This window comes from Mya arenaria, chromosome 1, assembly GCF_026914265.1.
Source record: "Mya arenaria isolate MELC-2E11 chromosome 1, ASM2691426v1".
In the NCBI taxonomy this organism is placed as follows: Eukaryota; Metazoa; Mollusca; class Bivalvia; order Myida; family Myidae; genus Mya; species Mya arenaria.
Window position 1 is genome coordinate 40,195,064 of NC_069122.1, and position 23,154 is coordinate 40,218,217.

Genomic DNA, 23,154 nt, shown 5'->3' on the forward strand with positions numbered 1-23,154 from the left:
CCGAGTTATATTTGAAAGAAAGTTGCAGAAAACACGGTATTCCAACCTGATACGACTATTGTTAATCACAGTAAATCTTTTAGCATTCACCAATCATTTAATATTTTTGCGTTTTTAGCCATTAAATACACGATAACAATCGTGCTATCAGTAAGTTATACTTTCAATATATGTATTATTCAGTAAGTAGTTAAAGGTTTATCGCTTAAAATGTATGTTTCTTATACATGGGTATGAGTTGATTTTGAATAAGAGTGTCACTTTAAGGCAGGTGACCGGAGACAGAGCTTGTTTGCCTACCTAAAACTTATACCTTTTAAGTTATTATTATGGTGTAAATATTTGCAATAAATACACATGTATCGACTTCGTATATAAACACAAATCAATCGCGGTACTCGATAAATATGGTATAAGCCAACCATCACAAATTTAGTGCAACGCAGCCTTTTACAGTAATCAATCGGAACACCTCGGCCGTCGTTTTATGGCGGAGATGGTCAGGGTGTTCCGATTGTAAACTAGTGTAAAATGCGGCCCAAGTAAGGCCCTATGATATTTGTATACGGAAAACACGGCCCTTGCGGGGATCATGTAAAATGTTTATTATTTCTTAATTCATTGTTAAATTTCGTTCGAGCGTTCCGACCGTAAACTTATTTAGTAATAGTGTGAATAACTGTATAGGGTAAAACACCGCCCTATTGGGTGATATACGACTCTATAGATATATTGAAAAAAAATCTTTATTCATTGAAGTTCGGCTTATGAAAAAGAAAAAAAATGCATAAGAAATTCCCTACCAATACAGCTATCAAAGTACAGTATTAAAATGCTTTAAAATATGCAAATTTGAAAAATGACCGTAGATTTCACAGTGTTTGGCGACAAAGTTTTTCAAATGAATATCCCATGGTCCTATTTGTTTTATCTAAATTTATTTTCGAAATTAAGAAAAAAGTTAAGGAAATATATTATTCAAAATCGTAGAATGCTGGCGAAGTCAACCATATATAAGAATATTTATAAAGTTGTCATGGATCACGGCTATATTTATGCTAGCTATTCTTATGCCTTGGCCCAAAATGATAATTTTTCTATTTGTGTGAATCAATTAATTCCTAATCACCCACTATTTAGGAATCAATTTTATGATTGCCTTTGTGACATTCTATTTTCGGCATTAAATTTAATATCTTGTATTTCTTTCCCGCTGTGCACTTTTTTATGATGTTGCTTATTATGATGCTAAACGTGTCGGAAAATAGCTCATTTGTTAACACACGTGTATTACAAATAAACATTTCTTGCCTTGTTCTGGTGATACAAAGGAAAGTGCCGGTGCTTTAAAGAACCAAGCGGTTGCATGCTTCGCACACGGATCTCTTGTCACGGATCACTCTGTTTCTTCAAATGTTCATATAAATTGACTGAGAAGTGCAGTCACTGCTATCTCATCTTACTAAGTTCATTAACCACAACACATGTAGTGATAGCATCATGGCAGTTCAAAGTCATAATGCAGCTAATGATTACGGGCAGAACTTGATTAAATAAAATAAACATAAGCGAAATCTAGCGAAATTCCATTGAACTGTTTGATTTACATACGTACAACGCCTTATCTGGACAATTACCTAATTGATTTACTAAGAATAAGTGTCCGCCCAGTGTTATCTTGTATATTGACAGCATAGTCTGACCAAGCGCTTCAAAGACCACGACCCCAACCAGTGATACAGCTCTTCAACGACCAAGTCTGTCTTCACACGACCAGGCGCTGGAACGAACATGACTCAAACCCCACGAGCCTATGTTTCAACAATCATGACTCCAATCCCGCGACCTAGCGCTCCAACAACAACGTCACTCATCACACGACCAAACGTTTCCGCGACCATGACTACATTTCCGGATCCTAGCGCTCCAACGACCACGTCTCTCATCACACGACCCGGCGTTTCAACGACCATGACTCCAATCCCGCGATCTTATGCTTTAAAGACAATGTCTCTCTTCACACGACCCAGCATTTCAACGACCATGACTCAATTCCCACGTCCTAGCGCTCCAACGACCACGTCTCTCATTACACGATCCAGTGTTTCAACGACCATGACTCCAATTTCGCAACCTAGCGCTCTAACGACCACGTCTCCCATCACACGACCCAGCGTTTCAACAACCATGACTCCATTCCAGTGTCCTAGCGCTCTAACGACCACGTCTCTCAATGCACGACCCAGCATTTCAACGACCACGTCTCTCAATGCACGACCCAGCATTTCAACGACCATAACTCCATTCCAGTGTCCTAGCGCTCCAACGACCACGTCTCTAAATGCACGACCCAGCGTTTCAACGACCACGTCTCTAAATGCACGACCCAGCGTTTCAACGACCATGACTCCATTCCCGCGACCTAGCGCTCTAACGACCACGTCTCTCATCACACGACTCAGCGTTTCAACAACCATGACTCCATTCCCGCGACCTAGCGCTCTAACGACCACGTCTCTCAATGCACGACCAATCATTTCAACGACCATGACTCCTTTCCTTCGACCTAGCGCTCTAACGACCACGTCTATCATCACACGACTCAGCGTTTCAACAACCATGACTTCATTCCCGCGACCTAGCGCTCTAACGAAAACGTGTCTCATCACAAGCCGATGGTTTCAACGACATTGACTCCTATCCCGCGACCTAGCGCTCTAATGACCACGTCTCTCATCAAACAACCCAGCGCTGTAACTACTCTGACTCTAACCCCGCAACCTAGCGCTCAAACGACTACGTATCTCGTCACGCGACCCAGCGCCGGAACTACCATGACTCCAAGGCCGTGAGCCTGTGTTTCAACGTCCATGACACCAACTCTGCCATCTAGCGCTCCAACGGCCACGAAACGAGTCCCATGGACCAGTGAAAAAAACACAACGGAGAAACAATGTCGACTTTGACAGAATAATGAAATCGAAATCGAAGGTCCATCTAGAATGAACATACTTGATAATGTGCATCCTGGACAGATTCTGAGATTTAGAAGTTGTTATTTGTCGTAAACAAAGAATATCGAGGGATATATGTGGATCAAGGAAGCAAACATGTAAGAATGACAGACGGAATCTGTTAAAAAAACGCCATGCAGAATGTTAAACAAATACACCAATGAGGTCGGTGTGACCCCCGTTGGGTTCTTCGTTGTCCGAGTATATTTTTTTTCTTAAATGAGGGTTTACAGTCAAATCACACAACGAACAGGTTGACGTATAACGTTTCCCGAACAACCGCTTTGTTTTTTTCTTCAAATTTGCCTGGTAATAAATTGTCCTCATTTGGAGGTCGGAGGCAGAATGTCCTTGGTTGGAGGTGTTTCGTTTGCATTTTTTGGGTGTGTCAATGTCCCTGGTTGGCGGTGTTTTGTTAAAAAATGATTACGTATTTAAACCTCTACCCAGATAGCTTTAAGTCCGTTTAACACATTGACGTAATTATTTTTCGAAATGACACCCTGGAAAATGGTGTCCTCATTTGGATGTGAAATGTTGCGTGTCCTCAGTTGGCGGTGCTTGCAAGTATGCGTGGGTGTGTGTGTGTGCGCTTGTGTGCACGTGTGCGTATGCGCATATAGAAAATGCATAGAATTTTGTTTTTGTATGAATCTGTTCTTGATCTGTTTGTTAAAATGAATGCTATGCAAAAATAAATGAAAAAAAATGATTATGCTAGGCAACACACTTGAAGATATCAGGTCACTGTCATTATTAGAAGTGTACTGTAATAAATGGAGTCTAGAGGTTAATACAAGTAAAACAAAAGCCATGGTATTTCGTAAAAGAGGTGGTCTGTTCAGAAATGAAAAGTTTCTATATAAAAATAATTGAATTGAAGTTGTTAGCGACTTCAATTATTTGGGAACTGTTTTCAATTACACGGGCACATTTGCCAGGAATCATGAACACATAATTGGAAAGGCTCTTAAGGCACTAAATGTTTTATTGGCTAATTGCAATAAGTATAATATCAAGCCAAAAGTTAATTGTCAATTATTTGATGCCTTCGTTGGCTCAATACTAGGTTATGGGTCTGAGATTTGGGGATTTGGAAAATCAAAAGAAATCGAGCGCATTCATTTAAAGTTTTGTAAAAGAATCTTAAATGTACGCATCAATACTTCCAATTGTGCTATATACGGGGAACTAGGCCGTTATCCCCTGTATGTATTACGATATATTAGAATTTTAAAATATTGGTTCAAAGTTATTGAAACAGATAATATTATAATCAAGGAAATATATAAAATGTCTGTTAAAGACTGTCAAAATGGTAAACATAATTGGGTTACTGATGTTAAAGATATTCTAAGCAAACATGGCTTTGCATATGTGTTCGATAATCCACAGCTATATAATGTTAATACAATTGTCAGTCTATTCAGAGACACATTAATTGATACATTTAAGCAAACATGGGGTAATGACAAAGCTAGAAGTAGTGTTCTAAACCTGTATAATAATATTAAAAGTACATTAGACCTTGAACAATATTTGAACATTCTACCGCATGACTTACGATTTTATATTACTAGATTAAGAGTGTCTGCTCATTCATTAAGAATCCATACCGGTAGATATGCTAATAACAACATTCCTAGAAATGAACGTTATTGTACTTTTTGTAATTCAAATGATCTAGAAGATGAATTTCATTTCATATTAATATGTCCTTGTTATAATGACATCAGAAGGAAATACATTAAAAATATTTTTATATCAGACCAATCATGTACAAGTTTATAGAACTGCTTAAGTCAGACAACAAAAATAATGTATTTAAATTATCCAAATATATAAAAGAAGCTCTTAAACATAGAACTTCCATTACATATAGTGATAAGTTTATATCAGCTCATCCTCATGTTTTATCATTTGCATTTTTTTCATGTACGGACAATTATTCATATCTACGTATAGACATTGCCTGTATCGAATCTGTATTATGTGACATGTTGAATTCACGTTATATAAATGTATTTATATTGTATGACTATGTACCTTGTTGGTATACGTCGAATAAAATTATGTTCATGTTCATGTTCATGTTTAAAAAGGATACGCATTGAAAAATTATTTACAAAGCAATTGTTAAATATTTTAACAAACAAAATTATGCAAACAATTACAAAAAGTATTATTTTTTTTGGAGCCTTGTATAACATCAATTATTGTTTACGGCTGTACGGCAAAGTTACGGTAGTTGACATACCACTGTAAAATGGTTAGTTTTCTTCAAAAGTATAAATTAAGGATAATAATAGTATATTTTTTAAACAACAAACATTTTAAGTAGCAGTATGTACGTAGGAATAACAGCATGGTAAAGTAGGGTAATTGGTGAAACAAGATAGAATTGTGTGTGTGTTGTTTTTTTTACTTTAGATTGCTAGATAAAAAAATAAAAAGGATTATTTACACATTGAGCATTTACAAGAGGGTGCTGTCCAGGTGCGGGCCACCCTTCTAACTTTTAGGTATTTTTGAAAGGCTGACGACCTCGAAGCGGAAATTTAGAGTTCTTTCTGTAGCATGTTATTCTTACTGTTGTACACAGTCTTTAATATCTGAGAATAAAATTACATGTCTTAATCAGATTTTTAGGTAGTTTTGGAAATATGACGGCCTCAAAGCGGAAAGAGTTCTTCTTGTATTTTGTTAATTTTACTGTTTTAAACAGTTTTTTTATATCTGAGAATAAAATTACGTGTCTTAAATGCTTAAAAGGTGTTGAACATTTAACATTCGCTTTGCCTGATGACACATCTATATTAAATTTGTTTCTTAAAAGTTCATTTTAACATAAAATGATAACTAGTCCTCTATAAAATGCATATGTCTTATCTATTTTTATGACAAAACAACACTCACCTCGATCGCTGTCCCCCGGTTCCGGCGGGCTACCACCAATCATACAATATCCTTCCGCCAGCCCAAAAAGTAGCACAGTTGACAACAAAAAGGTCAACATTTCGCCGAGTACCAAAATGAAATGCGTTGTGTTCCCGACGATTGCTTAGAGACGTTTAATACAGTAGATGTGGTATGAAGTTTAAATTATATGGCTGCTGTTGTCATTTTACTCAAAGGGCAAACTCGTCATAACCCCGTTATCATTTTTTACGACAAGAAATGATTGTGAAATTGCTCAATTTGTACATGTGAACTTCACTATAATATTGAAATCATCTTTAAATTGGTAAATGATTATTCTCTAGTGAAATATATATAACAAGTGTAATATACTGGTCGATTGTGGTCAGTTTAAATGCATTGTTTATTTAGCAAAAACATACACAAGATATAACTTATACATATGGTAATTCCAGTTAAATTTGCGGTCAATTAAGTATCCTAATAAATGTATTATTAAATATAAATGATACATCTCTCAAGACCATTGTAATACATCGTTTAAACTTCTAATGGCATGGGCTTAGCTAGACCTCTATTTATATGGATTCGTAACCGTGCTAAAGAGGTCTGGGGGCATGAACCCCCGTTCCCGTATTTTTTTTAAAAACAAAGGTACAATCTAGTCAGAAACATGTGGATTAAGTCGTGTTCTCGTGTTTAGGCAGCTACGCCTCTGAATGGATTTAAGCTATCTAAGTATTTGATCAAAATTTGTCAACAATTAAAAGTGAAAATAAAAAATCTACAACGTGTGCGCGCGGATGCTTGGACGGAGTATGCTTGAGTTGATTTTTAAAGGGAATAGACACCAGACTGTTCCAAAATCGGCAAATACAGTATTTCCTCAAAACAAGCTTAGAACTGTCAATACGAGTTAGTTTGAGGCCGATGATTCATTAATTTACATGATTAAAACAATATTTTGTCGCTGTCTCAGCTGAGTTTACTCGTTTATAAATAGCGTATAATGGTTTCCCAATTCAAAGTGTGTATATTTAGCATGTGAAAGTCACGTGACTTGTACAGATACATATACCGACGCTATTTTTAAATAAACTGGTTAGACAAACCCAGTAAATTTCCGAATTGGAAACTTACGCAAACTTTCGAAAGATACATGTGTCGTAAGCGATGTGATACATCAGTAATTAAACTTCAATGCGTTGTACACAACAATATCAATTTTATTGTCGGTTTTGATCATTTAATTGCAGTTGTATCATCTGGTGGTTAGTCCCTTTAATATTGGGTTGTAGTTTATATTGTTCTATTAAGACTGTTACGATTTATAACAATAATAAACAAAGTCATTTATATCGTTTAATTTGCATTGAAAATATGTCAGTTTACATAAACAATTGTGTGAGCACAGTGGATCATATACTTGGAATACCAGTGTCTTACAAAGGCGGTATTAATTATTTGGTTAAAAAATATGTATTGATAAATAGATAAAATTTGAGTATCAGTGGTATGCCTCAAGAAGCCAGTTGGCTAATTCACATGATTATTACATATATGGCGAGTACAGTGTGCGTAGTCCTCCGTTAAAGCTGCACTCTCACAGATTGAACATTTTGACAACTTTTTATTTTTTTGCCATCGAACGAGCAATTTTTGCGAAAATCCATGGAAACCAGTTATCGCAGATTTTTATATCATAAGTTCAGAAATTGATGTTTTATGCATTTTTCTTAAACCGTTAGTTTAAGCCATGAAACATTGACTTTCTAACGGAAATATGAAAAACTACGATCTGATTTTTTGTCAGCAATCTTATATCATTGGTTTGCAGATATTTACGCAAAAATTTACTCTTTCCAAGACAAAAACTAAAACAGTTGTAAAATGATATATCTGTGAGCGTGCAGCTTTAACACCATAACAGCAATGTTCAATATCACTTACATTACAACAATTACAACAATATCCCTATTTAACAACATGCCATTAACATTCAGTGTTGATAAGATTACAACAAAGTTAATTTTAACAACATTACCATAGTGTTCTATGTTGACATCATTTTCAGTGTTGACAACATTACAACAATATCAATTGTTAACAATATTACAACACTGTTGTAAACGACACGACAGCAATGTTCGATGTTAACAACAATGTTAAAGTTAACAACATAAAAACAATGTTAAATATTTACAACAAAACTACAATCAATGTGAACAACATGACAGCAATGTTAAATGGTGATACCATGCCAGCAATATAAAGTTCCATTGAAAATAGACCATAATTTGGTCAGCAGCCATGTTTCAATTATGACCTGATTTTCTGAAACAACATTACTGTACTTGACTGTGGAAAAGTTAAGTACAATTTCATACAACAATTTCGTTAATCACACTAATTTCCATTGTCAAAAGCATGCATCTGCTGTGATTGGTTCATTATTGCAGAGTGAGCTGTTGACAATATTATTAAAACAAAAACCTAACTAGCGCTAAAGTAAAAACAAAAGCAAAATGGCAAGTCTGTGTTGTCAAAACAATTACATTAAGCAATCTTTAATTAGTTTAAATTGTACCACAAACTAAGGTAAAATATGGCAAGGACTTGTTTGACTTGCATCATTGTATTTACACATTTTCAAACATCTAACGTCTCTGTACAAGATAAACGTTATCTCCTAATAACCTCTTACTCTCCATTGTCAACGTCCGAAAAATCGCAAACATGACAATAAACCATCTGTTAAACAGAATTGGTACCCAAAGAGCGAACAACCAATGAACTTCAACAATAACGTCACGTGTTTTCGGGCAAAAGCGGCACTGAAGATGAATTTTGAGGATCGCTGTCTGTGTCTGGTTCCAACTCTGTGGTCGATTCTTCTATTGTTATGTCTTTAACTTCCACTGTGTTCTCACTTTGTACGCCATTCACATCTACATGGACCTCAACGCTTTTTGATTGGGCGTTGGAATTGACGTCACCGTTGTCCTCTGCATGCGTGCCGTTTACCTGCGCATGCGCGGTGTCAGAATGAGGCTGACCGTGACCTGTGACATTCTCATGTTCTGACTTAACTTGTTTAGCTTTCTTTTTAGGTGGATCGTTTTTCACCACGTAATAACGGAGGAATGTTTCTGCGGAACGTTTTCCTTGCTGGAAAAAAATAAACATAAACGTCGTGGTACATCTCAAGTGTAAAGGTTCTACGTTCTAGTGTGTTGCGGGGGCAATCCGTTATATTTTAGGATGCGCTTGCGCTTGAGATGCGTTTTCGGGTATATTTCGAACAAACAAAAAGCGTTTTTTAGAATGGTTTTTGCCTGAAATAGTGATATATTTATAAAAAAAAAATATATTGAGAATGTAAGCTACTTTTTATTTAAGCATTTACTGAAAAAACATGTTTAACAAGTATCAACAATAATTATAACAATAGCTGGATAAGTAATGATCGTAAATAAAGACCCATCACATAACGTTATATATTTGCAACAATGCATAAGATTATTAGTATCTTCCATGGCCGCTCTTTTAAGATAGGTTCATCCCAACCCAAGCGAAGAGTGCTTTGCGGAAACGAAGTTTACCGAGTTTCCGAAAAAAAAAACCTGCGCGAGGATCGGGATGTACCTATCTTACACTATGGTAGATGCTTTTTCTCCCACCTCAGTTAAACAAAATTAAGTAAAAAATGTTGTTGTTTCTTTCGCTGGAACTCTTTTGTGCTTAGTGAAAATAATTGCGTATGGATATTTATATACGTACAAAAATGGTTGAGAGCCTGCTACATTTACCAGGAACGTGACGAGTAAATGTAGTTTGGCTGTCTGTTTACATTTTGCATTTGCTGTCATCTATCACTGATTAAAAGTAAACAAACTCAAGACAAGAAATAGAAAAAAGGAAAGCACAGCATACCTCGATAACAAAGTCCCTGTCCGCCTGCTCCAGTGTAAAGTCAGAGGTACCCACGTGACCAGTGTTGATCCCGATAGTTCGCTCAATGTCGCGCTCCTGGGAAAGAAAGAAATTCGTATGAAGATCTTGCTCATGGAGAAACATAGTTCTAATATGTGCCATGTCATGTTTAATGTTAAAAACAAACACCTGATATTCAATATAAAGTACATCTTATTTACTATATATACACATTAATATGCAAAGCATGAATACGTCCTGTCAAAGGTTTAGCTTAAAGTCGAATTTAAATAATATCCAAGTTTAACGTCAACATATCATCTGATAACATGTGAATATTTCTTCTGGATAATACAAACCCGCATGTTCTGGATCATAGTCCATCATTAAAGTGTTTAAATTAAAAAGCCATGTCCCGATATGCGTATGATCTAGATACGAGAGCATGATCCAGATTTCAAAGGAAAGATCTAGGTACGAAAGGTATATGATTCAGATACGAAAGGTTTGATCCAGATACGAAATGTATATGATTCAGATACGAAAGGTAGGATTCAGATACGAAAGGTATATAATTCAGATACGAAAGGTAGGATCTATATTTGAAAGGTATATGATCCAGATACGAATTGTATATGATTCAGATACTAAAGGTTTGATTTAAATACGAAAGGTATATGATTCAGATACGAAAGGTATATGATTCAGATACGAAAGGTAGGATCTATATTTGAAAGGTATATGATTCAGATACGAAAGGTTTGATCCAGATACGAAAGGTATATGATTCAGATACGAAAGGTATATGATTCAGATACGAAAGGTATATGATTCAGATACGAAAGGTTTGATCCAGATATGAAAGGTATATGATTCAGATACGAAAGGTTTGATCCAGATACGAAAGGTATATGATTCAGATACGAAAGGTATATGATTCAGATACGAAAGGTATATGATTCAGATACGAAAGGTATAATGATTCAGATACGAAAGGTATATGATTCAGATACGAAAGGTATATGATTCAGATACGAAAGGTATATGGTTCAGATACGAAAGGTTTGATCCAGATACCAAAGGTATATGATTCAGATACGAAAGGTTTGATCCAGATACGAAAGGTATATGATTCAGATACGAAAGGTTGGATCCAGATACGAAAGGTTTGATCCAGATACGAAAGGTATATGATTCAGATACGAAAGGTTGGATCCAGATACGAAAGGTTTGATCCAGATACCAAAGGTATATGATTCAGATACGAAAGGTTTGATCCAGATACGAAAGGTATATGATTCAGATACGAAAGGTTTGATCCAGATACCAAAGGTATATGATTCAGATACGAAAGGTTTGATTCAGATACGGAAGGTATATGATTCAGATACGAAAGGTTTGATCCAGATATGAAAGTTATATGATTCAGATACGAAAGGTTTGATCCAGATACGAAAGGTATATGATTCAGATACGAAAGGTATATGATTCAGATACGAAAGGTATATGATTCAGATACGAAAGGTATAATGATTCAGATACGAAAGGTATATGATTCAGATACGAAAGAATATGATTCAGATACGAAAGGTATATGATTCAGATACGAAAGGTTTGATCCAGATACCAAAGGTATATGATTCAGATACGAAAGGTAGGATCTAAATTCGAAAGGTATATGATTCAGATACGAATTGTAAATGATTCAGATACGAAAGGTATATAATTCAGATACGAAAGGTAGGATCTATATTTGAAAGGTATATGATTCAGATACGAATTGTATATGATTCAGATACTAAAGGTTTGATTTAGATACGAAAGGTATATGATTCAGATACGAAAGGTATATGATTCAGATACGAAAGGTAGGATCTATATTTGAAAGGTATATGATTCAGATGCAAAAGGTATGATCCAGATACAAACGGTATATGATTCAGATACGAAAAGTATATAATTCAGATACGAAATGTATATAATTCAGATACGAAAGGTGGGATCTATATTTGAAAGGTATGATCAAGATACGAAAGGTATGAACAAGATGCATACTACATGATCCAGATTCTAAAGGTAGTACCAGATTCGAAAGACATATACCTCCTTAAACATACCTCGACCACAATTCTCTTCACGTTTGTAAGAAGTGCCGACTGAAGGGTGTCAAAGAAGGAGAACAACCCTTTAATCTCCTTTCGCTGGTAACCAAGGAATCGTGCCTGCAGGGACACGCCCGTCCGTTCTATGAAATGCACGATCTCGTGATAGTATACCTATAAATATAGTATACAACATTTATATATATATATATATATATACCATTTAAAATAATATTACAAATGCAAACACTTCTATATATTGCTCTATTTAGAAGCTACGAAGTCTGTGGATATTGTTTAGACTGTAGTCATAGGTTTTGACATTTTGTATAATGGTTTAGGTAATATATGTAATCCATGGTCGGCTTGTTTACAATTAAAAAAATGTTTCCATGAAAACACGTATGTTACTATGGTTATACTTAATACTAGGTTGTCCGGTTGTACTAGCGCAGTGGTTAGCGCACTCGTCTCTCACCTAGGCGGGTCGGGTTCGAGTCCCGGTCTTGGCACATGTGAGTTTGGTTAAGCGTTCACCAAGCCAGACAAGTGGTTTTCCTCCTTGTACTACTGTTTCCCCAACAACACAAGACCAAACTCTCGCGTAACATTGTGCCAATGAAAGTGATTGATATAATATTGTAAAACTTGCTTCTCAATCATTTTAACACAAATAAGTTTAAACTAATACTAAAACACACCTCTCCATTTCCATCCTCGTCCAACGCTGCCATTGCTTCGTCAACGGTAACATTCTTACCAAACAAACGTTCTACATAACGTGGAGGAAAGCCATCTTTCTGTAGAAGTAACACGAAACCACTAACAATTATTCTCATAAAAAATAAAATAAAATTCTTACATGTTGCCCTTAAATAATTGACAGAGTATAAACCTATCAATAGCAACTGTGTACTTTAAAGGAGTACAGTTTACTTCATAGTATATTAAATATTTTAAAACTAGTACACATTCAGCGATATAATTCATCAAATTCATAAAATAATTTGCGTCATATTAGTAGTATACAACCATATCTTGAGAATGTGGTACAAACATAATTCTTGTGGACCTTTACAACAGCTGTTGTTTGATCATCCCCCCATTTCTCCCATCCATATGTCATTTAGATACTTACATCATTGAGGGCGTTTTTCAGCTCAGTTTTGTTGATTTTGTCATCGTTGTCCTTATTATGCTTCTTCAAAACCTAAGAAGAAGATCGTTTAATGTATTAATTGTAAAACTTCAACAGCATATGTACACTTTCTCCTTTATACACACATACTGATTATCCTTAACCAGTACACCATTACATATGTAGCCATCGTTACTTTATTAACAATTGATATAATTTTTTATCAGAATTTTCGTACTTCAAAAGAATGAAAGTGACAAATATAGATATAATAACAAAATATTTTATTTTATTACTCATCCATGCTAAGAGAACTAAGGGGAAGGGAATGTCCGTAAAATAGCGTGCTTGATTATTACTTCCCTTTGACTATGAAATATGTGCATTATTGACACCGCACTGTCATAGTCATGATAAATAAGAAAATCACATAAATTGTGGCTTTATGAACGGTGGAGTAGGTTTACAGTGGCTGGATTTATTTTCCGAAAAGCATTTTTAATTCGATCAGAGGTCATAGCTAAAACATATTGAAGATCATATAAGGTTAAGTAACTCGAATGATTTATGGCATTTAAAACTGCGGTTAAAATGTGTCAATTTTATTAACGATCTTTGAGGTTTAACTAGGACCTTACTTGCTGAACAAAGGTCAATCAGGGGCAATAATTCGTATAGAGGATCATTAAGAATTGTGTTTTAAAATGACCCTTTTTATTTGTGTGAAGTATAAAATTGAAAGAGTGCTTATTTATATACGACTTAATATTCGAACTTCCCGAAAGAAAACCGGACGAAGACGCCGACGCGGACGCTGACGCCTGATTGTGAAAAATGGCACTCAGTCGAGCAAAAAATGAAAACAAAATATGGAGAAAAGACGAACCTTCAGGAAAGCAGAGACGGCGTGCAGGTTCCGAATGTGTTCAAGTTTCACTTGTTCCTGCTTTTTCTTCTTCTTAATTTTCTCCCTAAAATGTCATCATAAAAAATTATTACATTCAAGTTTTAAACTGTTTAAAATTATATTCAATTTTGCATATACATTTAGTATTATTCGTCATTAAGATCAACCATCAAAATAACAATTTTCTAGTATGTATTATTTCATATCTCTATCCCAGAAGAATCAGAAGAACACGAGACAGTTCTGCTTTACGTACATACTGTTATGCACCAGTCAATTGTACCCAGGGACCCCAGGTCCGGATGTATACCGGGGATAGCCGGGGAAATGGGCCGTGTTTTTACCTTTCAGGTGGCCTCGCAGTGCCGAGTGAATGCGGTGGTTTTGTCTTCGCGCCAAAAATAGCTGGTGATGGTCCTTACCTAGGGTCCTTGGTGTGCGGGGGCATTTTGAGGGGATTTTACCAGCAGTTCATTCCCACAGGGTGGGGATTTTACTCGAGTTTGGCTGGACCGAAAGTCAAAGTCCCCGCTATTCCCCGGAACTGGGGGCCGTGGTTACAATTGACTAGTGCATTAAGAAAAGACAAATGAAAAAACGATATGCGTTGTTTTAACAACTTGTATCACAAGGAACAGAATCATTCGAAACTACTCGGCTATTTTATCAAAAACAACCTCGGATGTATATGGACGGTTTACAATGCAGGAAATCGGTACACTTTAACTACGCTGCAAGTAGATCGCGTAGTAATTCCAATGTAGCAGTTAAACTTAATGACTTAACTCTTGGGTATCTTAATGATGTTTGCAATAAAACTCTTCACTGACAATCAATTTAAACTAATATCTAGTAATACAAGACAAACCACAATATTTAATTGATAATATTATTCAAAATTGTACGAGCTACTTCTACTCATGTACCGGCATACATCCAAGGTTGTTTTCGTAGAAAATGGCCGAGGAGTTCCGAATGGAAATCTTACTTGGCGAGTTTTGTTTTCGGAAACTCCGGTAACTCCGCCCCGACTCTCTGTTGAAGAATATCTCGTAATATGTCCCGCTCGTTATCCGCGTACTGAAATGGAAATGAATCATTGTATCAGCTCAATTTAACAAAATATAGATCCTGTTGGCTCGAACTCGCTTTGCTTAATATATATTTAAAGTTCTCCTTAGCTCTTTTTTGGTTTACTTTATGTTTATACCAAATTACGTCCGCGTGGCTCGATTTCGCTTTTGTAAGCTCGATGTGACTTAATTACAGTCATGGTCATACTAAAGCCAAAGTTAACAATCAGGGCCAAGTTTCATAAAAAAATGAAATCGTATATATAGTGACTGATCAATGATATTTTAGCTCTCTTACTGGATTGTTAGTATTCCTGTCTATTCATTATTATTCAACAGAGATTTGATAATTATAAATCTGGTGTTCGCAAAGCATCAAATCTCTGGTGTACGAGAATGTGTCAAATCGGATAATAGGATTTCAAGCGGGAAACTCGGTTTTTTAATACCCTTATGGGCACCGTTTCACAAAGAAACTTAAATCGTATAACTGACTAAGCAATCAGTTTTCAGCCATATTTAACTTAAACCGTATAACTGACTTAGCAGTCAGTTTTCAGCCATATATATATTTTCCAATCTAAATCTAATTAGAGTGTTAGTATTATTGCCTTCACGGGTTTATTTATTTATTATCATTATATAAGAACTAAAAATATATACTAAAATTACAGACAAGATGTAACCATGCAATAATATGAACAAAACAAAACATAAATTAATTCAGTTCAAACATTCAACATAAATACATACAATGAAATAGATCAAAATGATCCTTGATCATTGACAATAAATAATACATGTTAAAAAATGAATGGCGATCGGCGAGTCAGTACATGAAACGAAAGAAAGTTTAGTATTTAAGTTAAATAAAGAACACAATATGGTATATTGTAATGAATAATTATTAATTTGATTCTAAAAAAAATAAATGTAAATTAGACCTTGACATATCAATAGTTATTATGTATATGATATGTTGCCTTAATGTGAAAACTGTTGTATTGAAGATATTGTGTTATAAATTATCCTTGCATTATTAATAACAGTGAGGAATTGCTTTACTAAGTTCAAAACATTAAATTTACATATGTTTACCAGATCTTAAATGAATGCACAAAATAAACATTTTGTTTGCAAAAAAGACTAGAAATAGTATCCTTATGCGGTTAAATTTTACAATACCTTCAGTGTTAAACATTATCGTTTCATCTACAAATCATAATTAAAGGAGTTTATTATTCTAATTAGCATTTTTCATATAATACAGATACATAAATACCGTCTAGATACGAATTTCCATTGAATCAACGGTGAATCGTTTTATGTCACGATGAAATCGTAGTCTTCTGTCAGATTTGGGAACAAATTAATCTACGATAAAAATATGTTGATGCATTCTAATAATTCCCCAGGTGGTGAAGTCATCGTCATAAGTTAGGATTTATGTATTTCATAACATGACTAATAACCATCAAGGATATTTGTAAATGTTATGAAGTACATAAATCATAACTTCTTTTTATCTCGGAAAAAAGTATTTGCACTGCCACCTCATCCAACATAATCTCGAAGCTTGCCGGAGATTGCCGATATGTTACGATTGATGCACTGCCTGAATCATCGCTAAATGCATCAAGAAACTAGAGATTGCTTTTTCGAAAAAGCGCATGTCTCCCCCATTGTGTGGTCGTAGGTGAGAAATAATCAATGATGGATCCCAAAATCAATAGGGGCCATCAACTAGTCATGACTAACTGGCATACCAAGTATGAAGTTCCTGGGTGTAAACGTTCTTGAGTTATTGAGCAGAAACCGGTTCTTCACCTCAAGGTCAGTGACCTTGACCTTTGACCAACTGATTGCAAAATCAACTAGACATCATGACCAACCTCACTTCAAAGTTTGGTGAACCTAGATCAAAGCATTCTCCTGATATTGCACGGAAATATTTTTTTACATTAGAGGTCACAGCGACGTTGACCTTTGACCTTGTGACCCCCCAAAACATAGGAGTTTTCTAAACCTCATGATCAACCTCCCTACCAAGTTTGGTGAACCTAGGTCAAACCATTCTCAAGATATTGAGCGGAAATGTTTTTTACATTGGGGGTCGCCGCGACCTTGACCTTTGACCTAGTGACCCCAAAAACAATAGGGATCTTCTACACCTCATGACCAACCTCCCTACCAAGTTTGGTGAACCTAGGTCAAACCGTTCTCAAGATTTTGAGCAGAAATGTTTTTTATATTGGGGGTCGCCGCGACCTTGACCTTTGACCTAGTGACCCCAAAAACAATAGGGATCCTCTACACCTCACGACCAACCTCCCTACCAAGTTTGGTGAACCTAGGTCAAACCATTCTCAAGATATTGAGCGGAAATGTTTTTTACATTGGGGGTCGCCGCGACCTTGACCTTTGACCTAGTGACCCCAAAAACAATAGGGATCCTCTACACCTCACGACCAACCTCCCTACCAAGTTTGGTGAACCTAGGTCAAACCATTCTCAAGATATTGAGCGGAAATGTTTTTTACATTGGGGGTCGCCGCGACCTTGACCTTTGACCTAGTGACCCCAAAAACAATAGGGATCCTCTACACCTCACGACCAACCTCCCTACCAAGTTTGGTGAACCTAGGTCAAACCATTCTCAAGATATTGAGCGGAAATGTTTTTTACATTGGGGGTCGCCGCGACCTTGACCTTTGACCTAGTGACCCCAAAAACAATAGGAATCTTCTACACCTCATGACCAACCTCCCTACCAAGTTTGGTGAACCTAGGTCAAACCGTTCTCAAGATTTTGAGCAGAAATGTTTTTTATATTGGGGGTCGCCGCGACCTTGACCTTTGACCTAGTGACCCCAAAAACAATAGGGATCCTCTACACCTCACGACCAACCTCCCTACCAAGTTTGGTGAACCTAGGTCAAACCATTCTCAAGATATTGAGCGGAAATGTTTTTTACATTGGGGGTCGCCGCGACCTTGACCTTTGACCTAGTGACCCCAAAAACAATAGGGATCCTCTACACCTCACGACCAACCTCCCTACCAAGTTTGGTGAACCTAGGTCAAACCATTCTCAAGATATTGAGCGGAAATGTTTTTTACATTGGGGGTCGCCGCGACCTTGACCTTTGACCTAGTGACCCCAAAAACAATAGGGATCCTCTACACCTCACGACCAACCTCCCTACCAAGTTTGGTGAACCTAGGTCAAACCATTCTCAAGATATTGAGCGGAAATGTTTTTTACATTGGGGGTCGCCGCGACCTTGACCTTTGACCTAGTGACCCCAAAAACAATAGGGATCCTCTACACCTCACGACCAACCTCCCTACCAAGTTTGGTGAACCTAGGTCAAACCATTCTCAAGATATTGAGCGGAAATGTTTTTTACATTGGGGGTCGCCGCGACCTTGACCTTTGACCTAGTGACCCCAAAAACAATAGGGATCCTCTACACCTCACGACCAACCTCCCTACCAAGTTTGGTGAACCTAGGTCAAACCATTCTCAAGATATTGAGCGGAAATGTTTTTTACATTGGGGGTCGCCGCGACCTTGACCTTTGACCTAGTGACCCCAAAAACAATAGGGATCCTCTACACCTCACGACCAACCTCCCTACCAAGTTTGGTGAACCTAGGTCAAACCATTCTCAAGATATTGAGCGGAAATGTTTTTTACATTGGGGGTCGCCGCGACCTTGACCTTTGACCTAGTGACCCCAAAAACAATAGGGATCTTCTACACCTCATGACCAACCTCCCTACCAAGTTTGGTGAACCTAGGTCAAACCGTTCTCAAGATTTTGAGCAGAAATGTTTTTTATATTGGGGGTCGCCGCGACCTTGACCTTTGACCTAGTGACCCCAAAAACAATAGGGATCCTCTACACCTCACGACCAACCTCCCTACCAAGTTTGGTGAACCTAGGTCAAACCATTCTCAAGATATTGAGCGGAAATGTTTTTTACATTGGGGGTCGCCGCGACCTTGACCTTTGACCTAGTGACCCCAAAAACAATAGGGATCCTCTACACCTCACGACCAACCTCCCTACCAAGTTTGGTGAACCTAGGTCAAACCATTCTCAAGATATTGAGCGGAAATGTTTTTTACATTGGGGGTCGCCGCGACCTTGACCTTTGACCTAGTGACCCCAAAAACAATACGGATCCTCTACACCTCACGACCAACCTCCCTACCAAGTTTGGTGAACCTAGGTCAAACCATTCTCAAGATATTGAGCGGAAATGTTTTTTACATTGGGGGTCGCCGCGACTTTGACCTTTGACCTAGTGACCCCAAAAACAATAGGGATCTTCTACACCTCATGACCAACCTCCCTACCAAGTTTGGTGAACCTAGGTCAAACCATTGTCAAGATATTGAGCGGAAATGTTTTTTACATTGGGGGTCGCCGCGACCTTGACCTTTGACCTAGTGACCCCAAAAACAATAGGGATCTTCTACACCTCATGACCAACCTCCCTACCAAGTTTGGTGAACCTAGGTCAAACCATTGTCAAGATATTGAGCGGAAATGTTTTTTACATTGGGGGTCGCCGCGACCTTGACCTTTGACCTAGTGACCCCAAAAACAATAGGGATCTTCTACACCTCATGACCAACCTCCCTACCAAGTTTGGTGATCCTAGGTCATGCGGTTTTCCAGTTATCGATCGGAAACGAAGTGTGACGTACGGACGGACTGACGGACTGACGGACTACCGGACTACCGGACTACCGGACTATCGGACTACCGGACTACCGGACTGACGGACAGGGCAAAAACAATATGTCTCCCCCAGAGAGGGGGAGACATAATTAACTAGCGTTTGACTTTAACAGGGGTTTCCCTTCATCAAGACTTTGTATGTGTGTTTTAAGTGAATGCAACACCAACTACCGAATGCCTTAATGTTAAACGTATTTTTGGGCTTGATCTTGTATAATTAGCAGAGTTAATAACGCAATATTTATGAGAAAAATATAGATTGAAGGCGAAAATGTGTGAAATAAAATATATTACTAAAAATGAGCGTACGTTGCCTGTCCGTTGTCTTGTGATAATGATCGTATTCGTGACAAATTTCAATAATTATTTGAGTGCAGTTATGTTGGTGTCACACTTGAGACAAATGTGCAGCTCGAACACGGGGGCCTCTGGCTGACTAGGCGAGTGCTCTATCGCCTGAGATACAGGACCACTTGCACACATTCTCAAGACCTGCATAGGTAACTGTGCCGTAACATACTCCCCTGCCGAGTTTAAATTCGTCCCCGAATAATAAGGTGAACATAATCTCGACAAAACAAAGGGTAGGATAATGAGTACGTATACACTATACAGTCATGGTCCTATGGTGGGCGCCAATTGTCATAGTGTGTTTAAAACTTGTGCATTACGGACGGGGATTGGACCCGGGACCCCTTTCTTACAGGGCGAGTGGCGTACTGACTGAGCTACCGTACCGCTTACCCACGTCCTCAACACAGGTATATGTAACTGTGCCGTGATATCAGTAACGAAAGATGACGATATCTTTAATTATGCAACATTCAACACAAGTTTCATTGCCAGCATTATCATGCGTAATGTCAAATCTAGTTCCTATACCAAGTTTCATGATCAGCATTATCATGCGTATTGTCAATGCTAGCTCCTATACTAAGTTTCATGATCAGCATTATCATGCGTATTGTCAATGCTAGCTCCTATATCAAGTTTCATGATCAACAGTATATAATTCTTAATAAAGTTTTTTAAAATGTGTAATTTGGTGAAATAAATTGCAAGCAAAGTTGATATTGATATATAGACTTCACTCTTTATGCTATGAGATTAACACTTAAGTTATTTTTTCAATGCCTCCTAAGCGTAACTTTTTTTACAACGCTCAATTTATCATTGCATGTTGTAATGCACAGTGTGTTATGTATGTATGACACGCTCATTTGTCATATATGTATGACATGGGTTTAATTAAACCTGAAACTTGTTCCTTATTGGGTGTCACTTTGGCTTTCCAAACCAATATCACTGCAAATGTTTGGGTCAGCAATACGGGCCATGGAGGTGCAATAAATTCATCCAAATGGCGAGGTCAAACCTTCGTAAACTCTAAAATAACAGCATTAACAACAACAACAAAAGTGATTGTGGCGGCGGGTCGATAAAACATGAAAATGAGATGTTAAAATACAGCTGAATGGCGCGTAAAGATATTTATATACTCACATACAACCACCACCACCACCACCACCACCACAACAACAACAACAACAACAACAACAAAACAACCACAACAGTAACAACAACAGTAAATGGCTACCGGTCTTGACCCTGTAGTTTAAAACTCAATGAAATATACAGGAACACACCCAGTAGCCAAACAAACAGCGAAGCTTCTCTTAAGTGTGCTCCTACAGTCATGTTTCAGTCCAATTTAGAACTGCTCACTGCTATATGTAGTGTTATTTTATAATCTTACCAATAGGAAGCCCAGTGTATGCTCGTTATAGGTCCCAAATCTTTCTTTCTTCTCGAACAGTTTTGGGAAGTTTTCCAGGGGCTGCAGCCTGTTTAGGAAGCTGTCCTCCATCTTCATAGACAGCCACCAACCTGAAAAGATTATAAAATAATAAGATATAGATGACTTCTTTGAATTTAAGATATCTCTTTCTTCTCAAAACGTTATCCATAATTTGCAGACTGTTTGGGAAAGCTGTCCCCTATTTCTGTTGATAATCACCGACCCGAAAGGGTGAATATCATATGAAAAAACTTTAATGTTCTTGATTTAGATAGGTACGAAAGGTTTCGGTTTATTCTCACGAGACTGCTTCATGTATGCATATTGTAAATGCTAGCTCCTGTACCAAGTTTCATGTTTAAGGCCATCATGCGGATTATGAATGCTAGCATGTGTATAAAGTTTAATTTTTATTATCAGCATGCGTAAATAATCAAAGCGAGCTGCTATACCAAGTTTCATGTTCAGCGTTATCATGCGTATTGTCAATTCTAGTTCCTATACCAAGTTTCATGTTCAGCGTTATCATGCATATTGTCAATCCTAGCTCCTATAACAAGTTTCATTGCCAGCATTATCATGCGTATTGTCAATTCTAGTTCCTATACCAAGTTTCGTGTTCAGCATTATCATTCATATTGTCAATCCTAGCTCCTATACCAAGTTTCATGATCAGCATTATCATGCGTATTGTCAATGCTAGCTCCTATATCAAGTTTCAAGATCAGCATTATCATGCGTATTGTCAATGCTAGCTCCTATACCAAGTTTCATGATCAGCATTATCATGCGTATTGTCAATGCTAGCTCCTATACCAAGTTTCGTGTTCAGCATTATCATGCATATTGTCAATCCTAGCTCCTATACCAAGTTTCATGATCAGCATTATCATGCGTATTGTCAATGCTAGCTCCTATACCAAGTTTCATGATCAGCATTATCATGCGTATTGTCAATGCTAGCTCCTATACCAAGTTTCATGATCAGCATTATCATGCGTATTGTCAATGCTAGCTCCTATACCAAGTTTCGTGTTCAGCATTATCATGCGTATTGTCAATCCTAGTTCCTTTACCAAGTTTCATGATCTGCATTATCATGCATATTGTCAATGCTAGCTCCTATACCAAGTTTCGTGTTCAGCATTATCATGCATATTGTCAATGCTACCTCCTATACCAAGTTTCGTGTTCAGCATTATCATGCATATTGTCAATGCTAGCTCCTATACCAAGTTTCATGATCAGCATTATCATGCGTATTGTCAATGCTAGCTCCTATACCAAGTTTCATGATCAGCATTATCATGCGTATTGTCAATGCTAGCTCCAATTCCAAGTTTCGTGTTCAGAATTATCATGCATATTGTCAATGCTAAACTTGTGTACCAAGTTTCATGTTCAGCATAATCAGTTCCACAAGTACACATAATGTGACATCAATGACAATGTGAATGCCAGCTTACATACCGCATTTAGCTCTAGTTTTATCTGCACTTTCATTTATTTCAATAAA

At 37.2% G+C, this 23,154-nt stretch overlaps 1 protein-coding gene across 11 annotated transcripts in view; it reads right to left on the reverse strand.

The window, feature by feature from the left end:
• Positions 1 to 7,281: 7,281 nt before the first annotated feature.
• LOC128229234 (uncharacterized) overlaps positions 7,282 to 23,154 on the reverse strand; it is a 77,268-nt gene continuing 61,395 nt past the window's right edge. For all 11 annotated transcript variants that reach the window (XM_052941043.1, XM_052941061.1, XM_052941025.1 and 8 more), the window contains 8 exons: positions 21,597 to 21,727; positions 15,002 to 15,093; positions 13,993 to 14,077; positions 13,107 to 13,178; positions 12,670 to 12,768; positions 11,984 to 12,142; positions 9,867 to 9,962; positions 7,282 to 9,101 (listed from right to left, as the gene is read on the reverse strand). In XM_052941043.1, the coding sequence (XP_052797003.1) occupies positions 8,742 to 9,101; positions 9,867 to 9,962; positions 11,984 to 12,142; positions 12,670 to 12,768; positions 13,107 to 13,178; positions 13,993 to 14,077; positions 15,002 to 15,093; positions 21,597 to 21,727 (1,094 nt within the window). In that variant the 3' untranslated portion in view covers positions 7,282 to 8,741. The remainder of the gene's footprint in view (positions 9,102 to 9,866; positions 9,963 to 11,983; positions 12,143 to 12,669; positions 12,769 to 13,106; positions 13,179 to 13,992; positions 14,078 to 15,001; positions 15,094 to 21,596; positions 21,728 to 23,154) is intronic.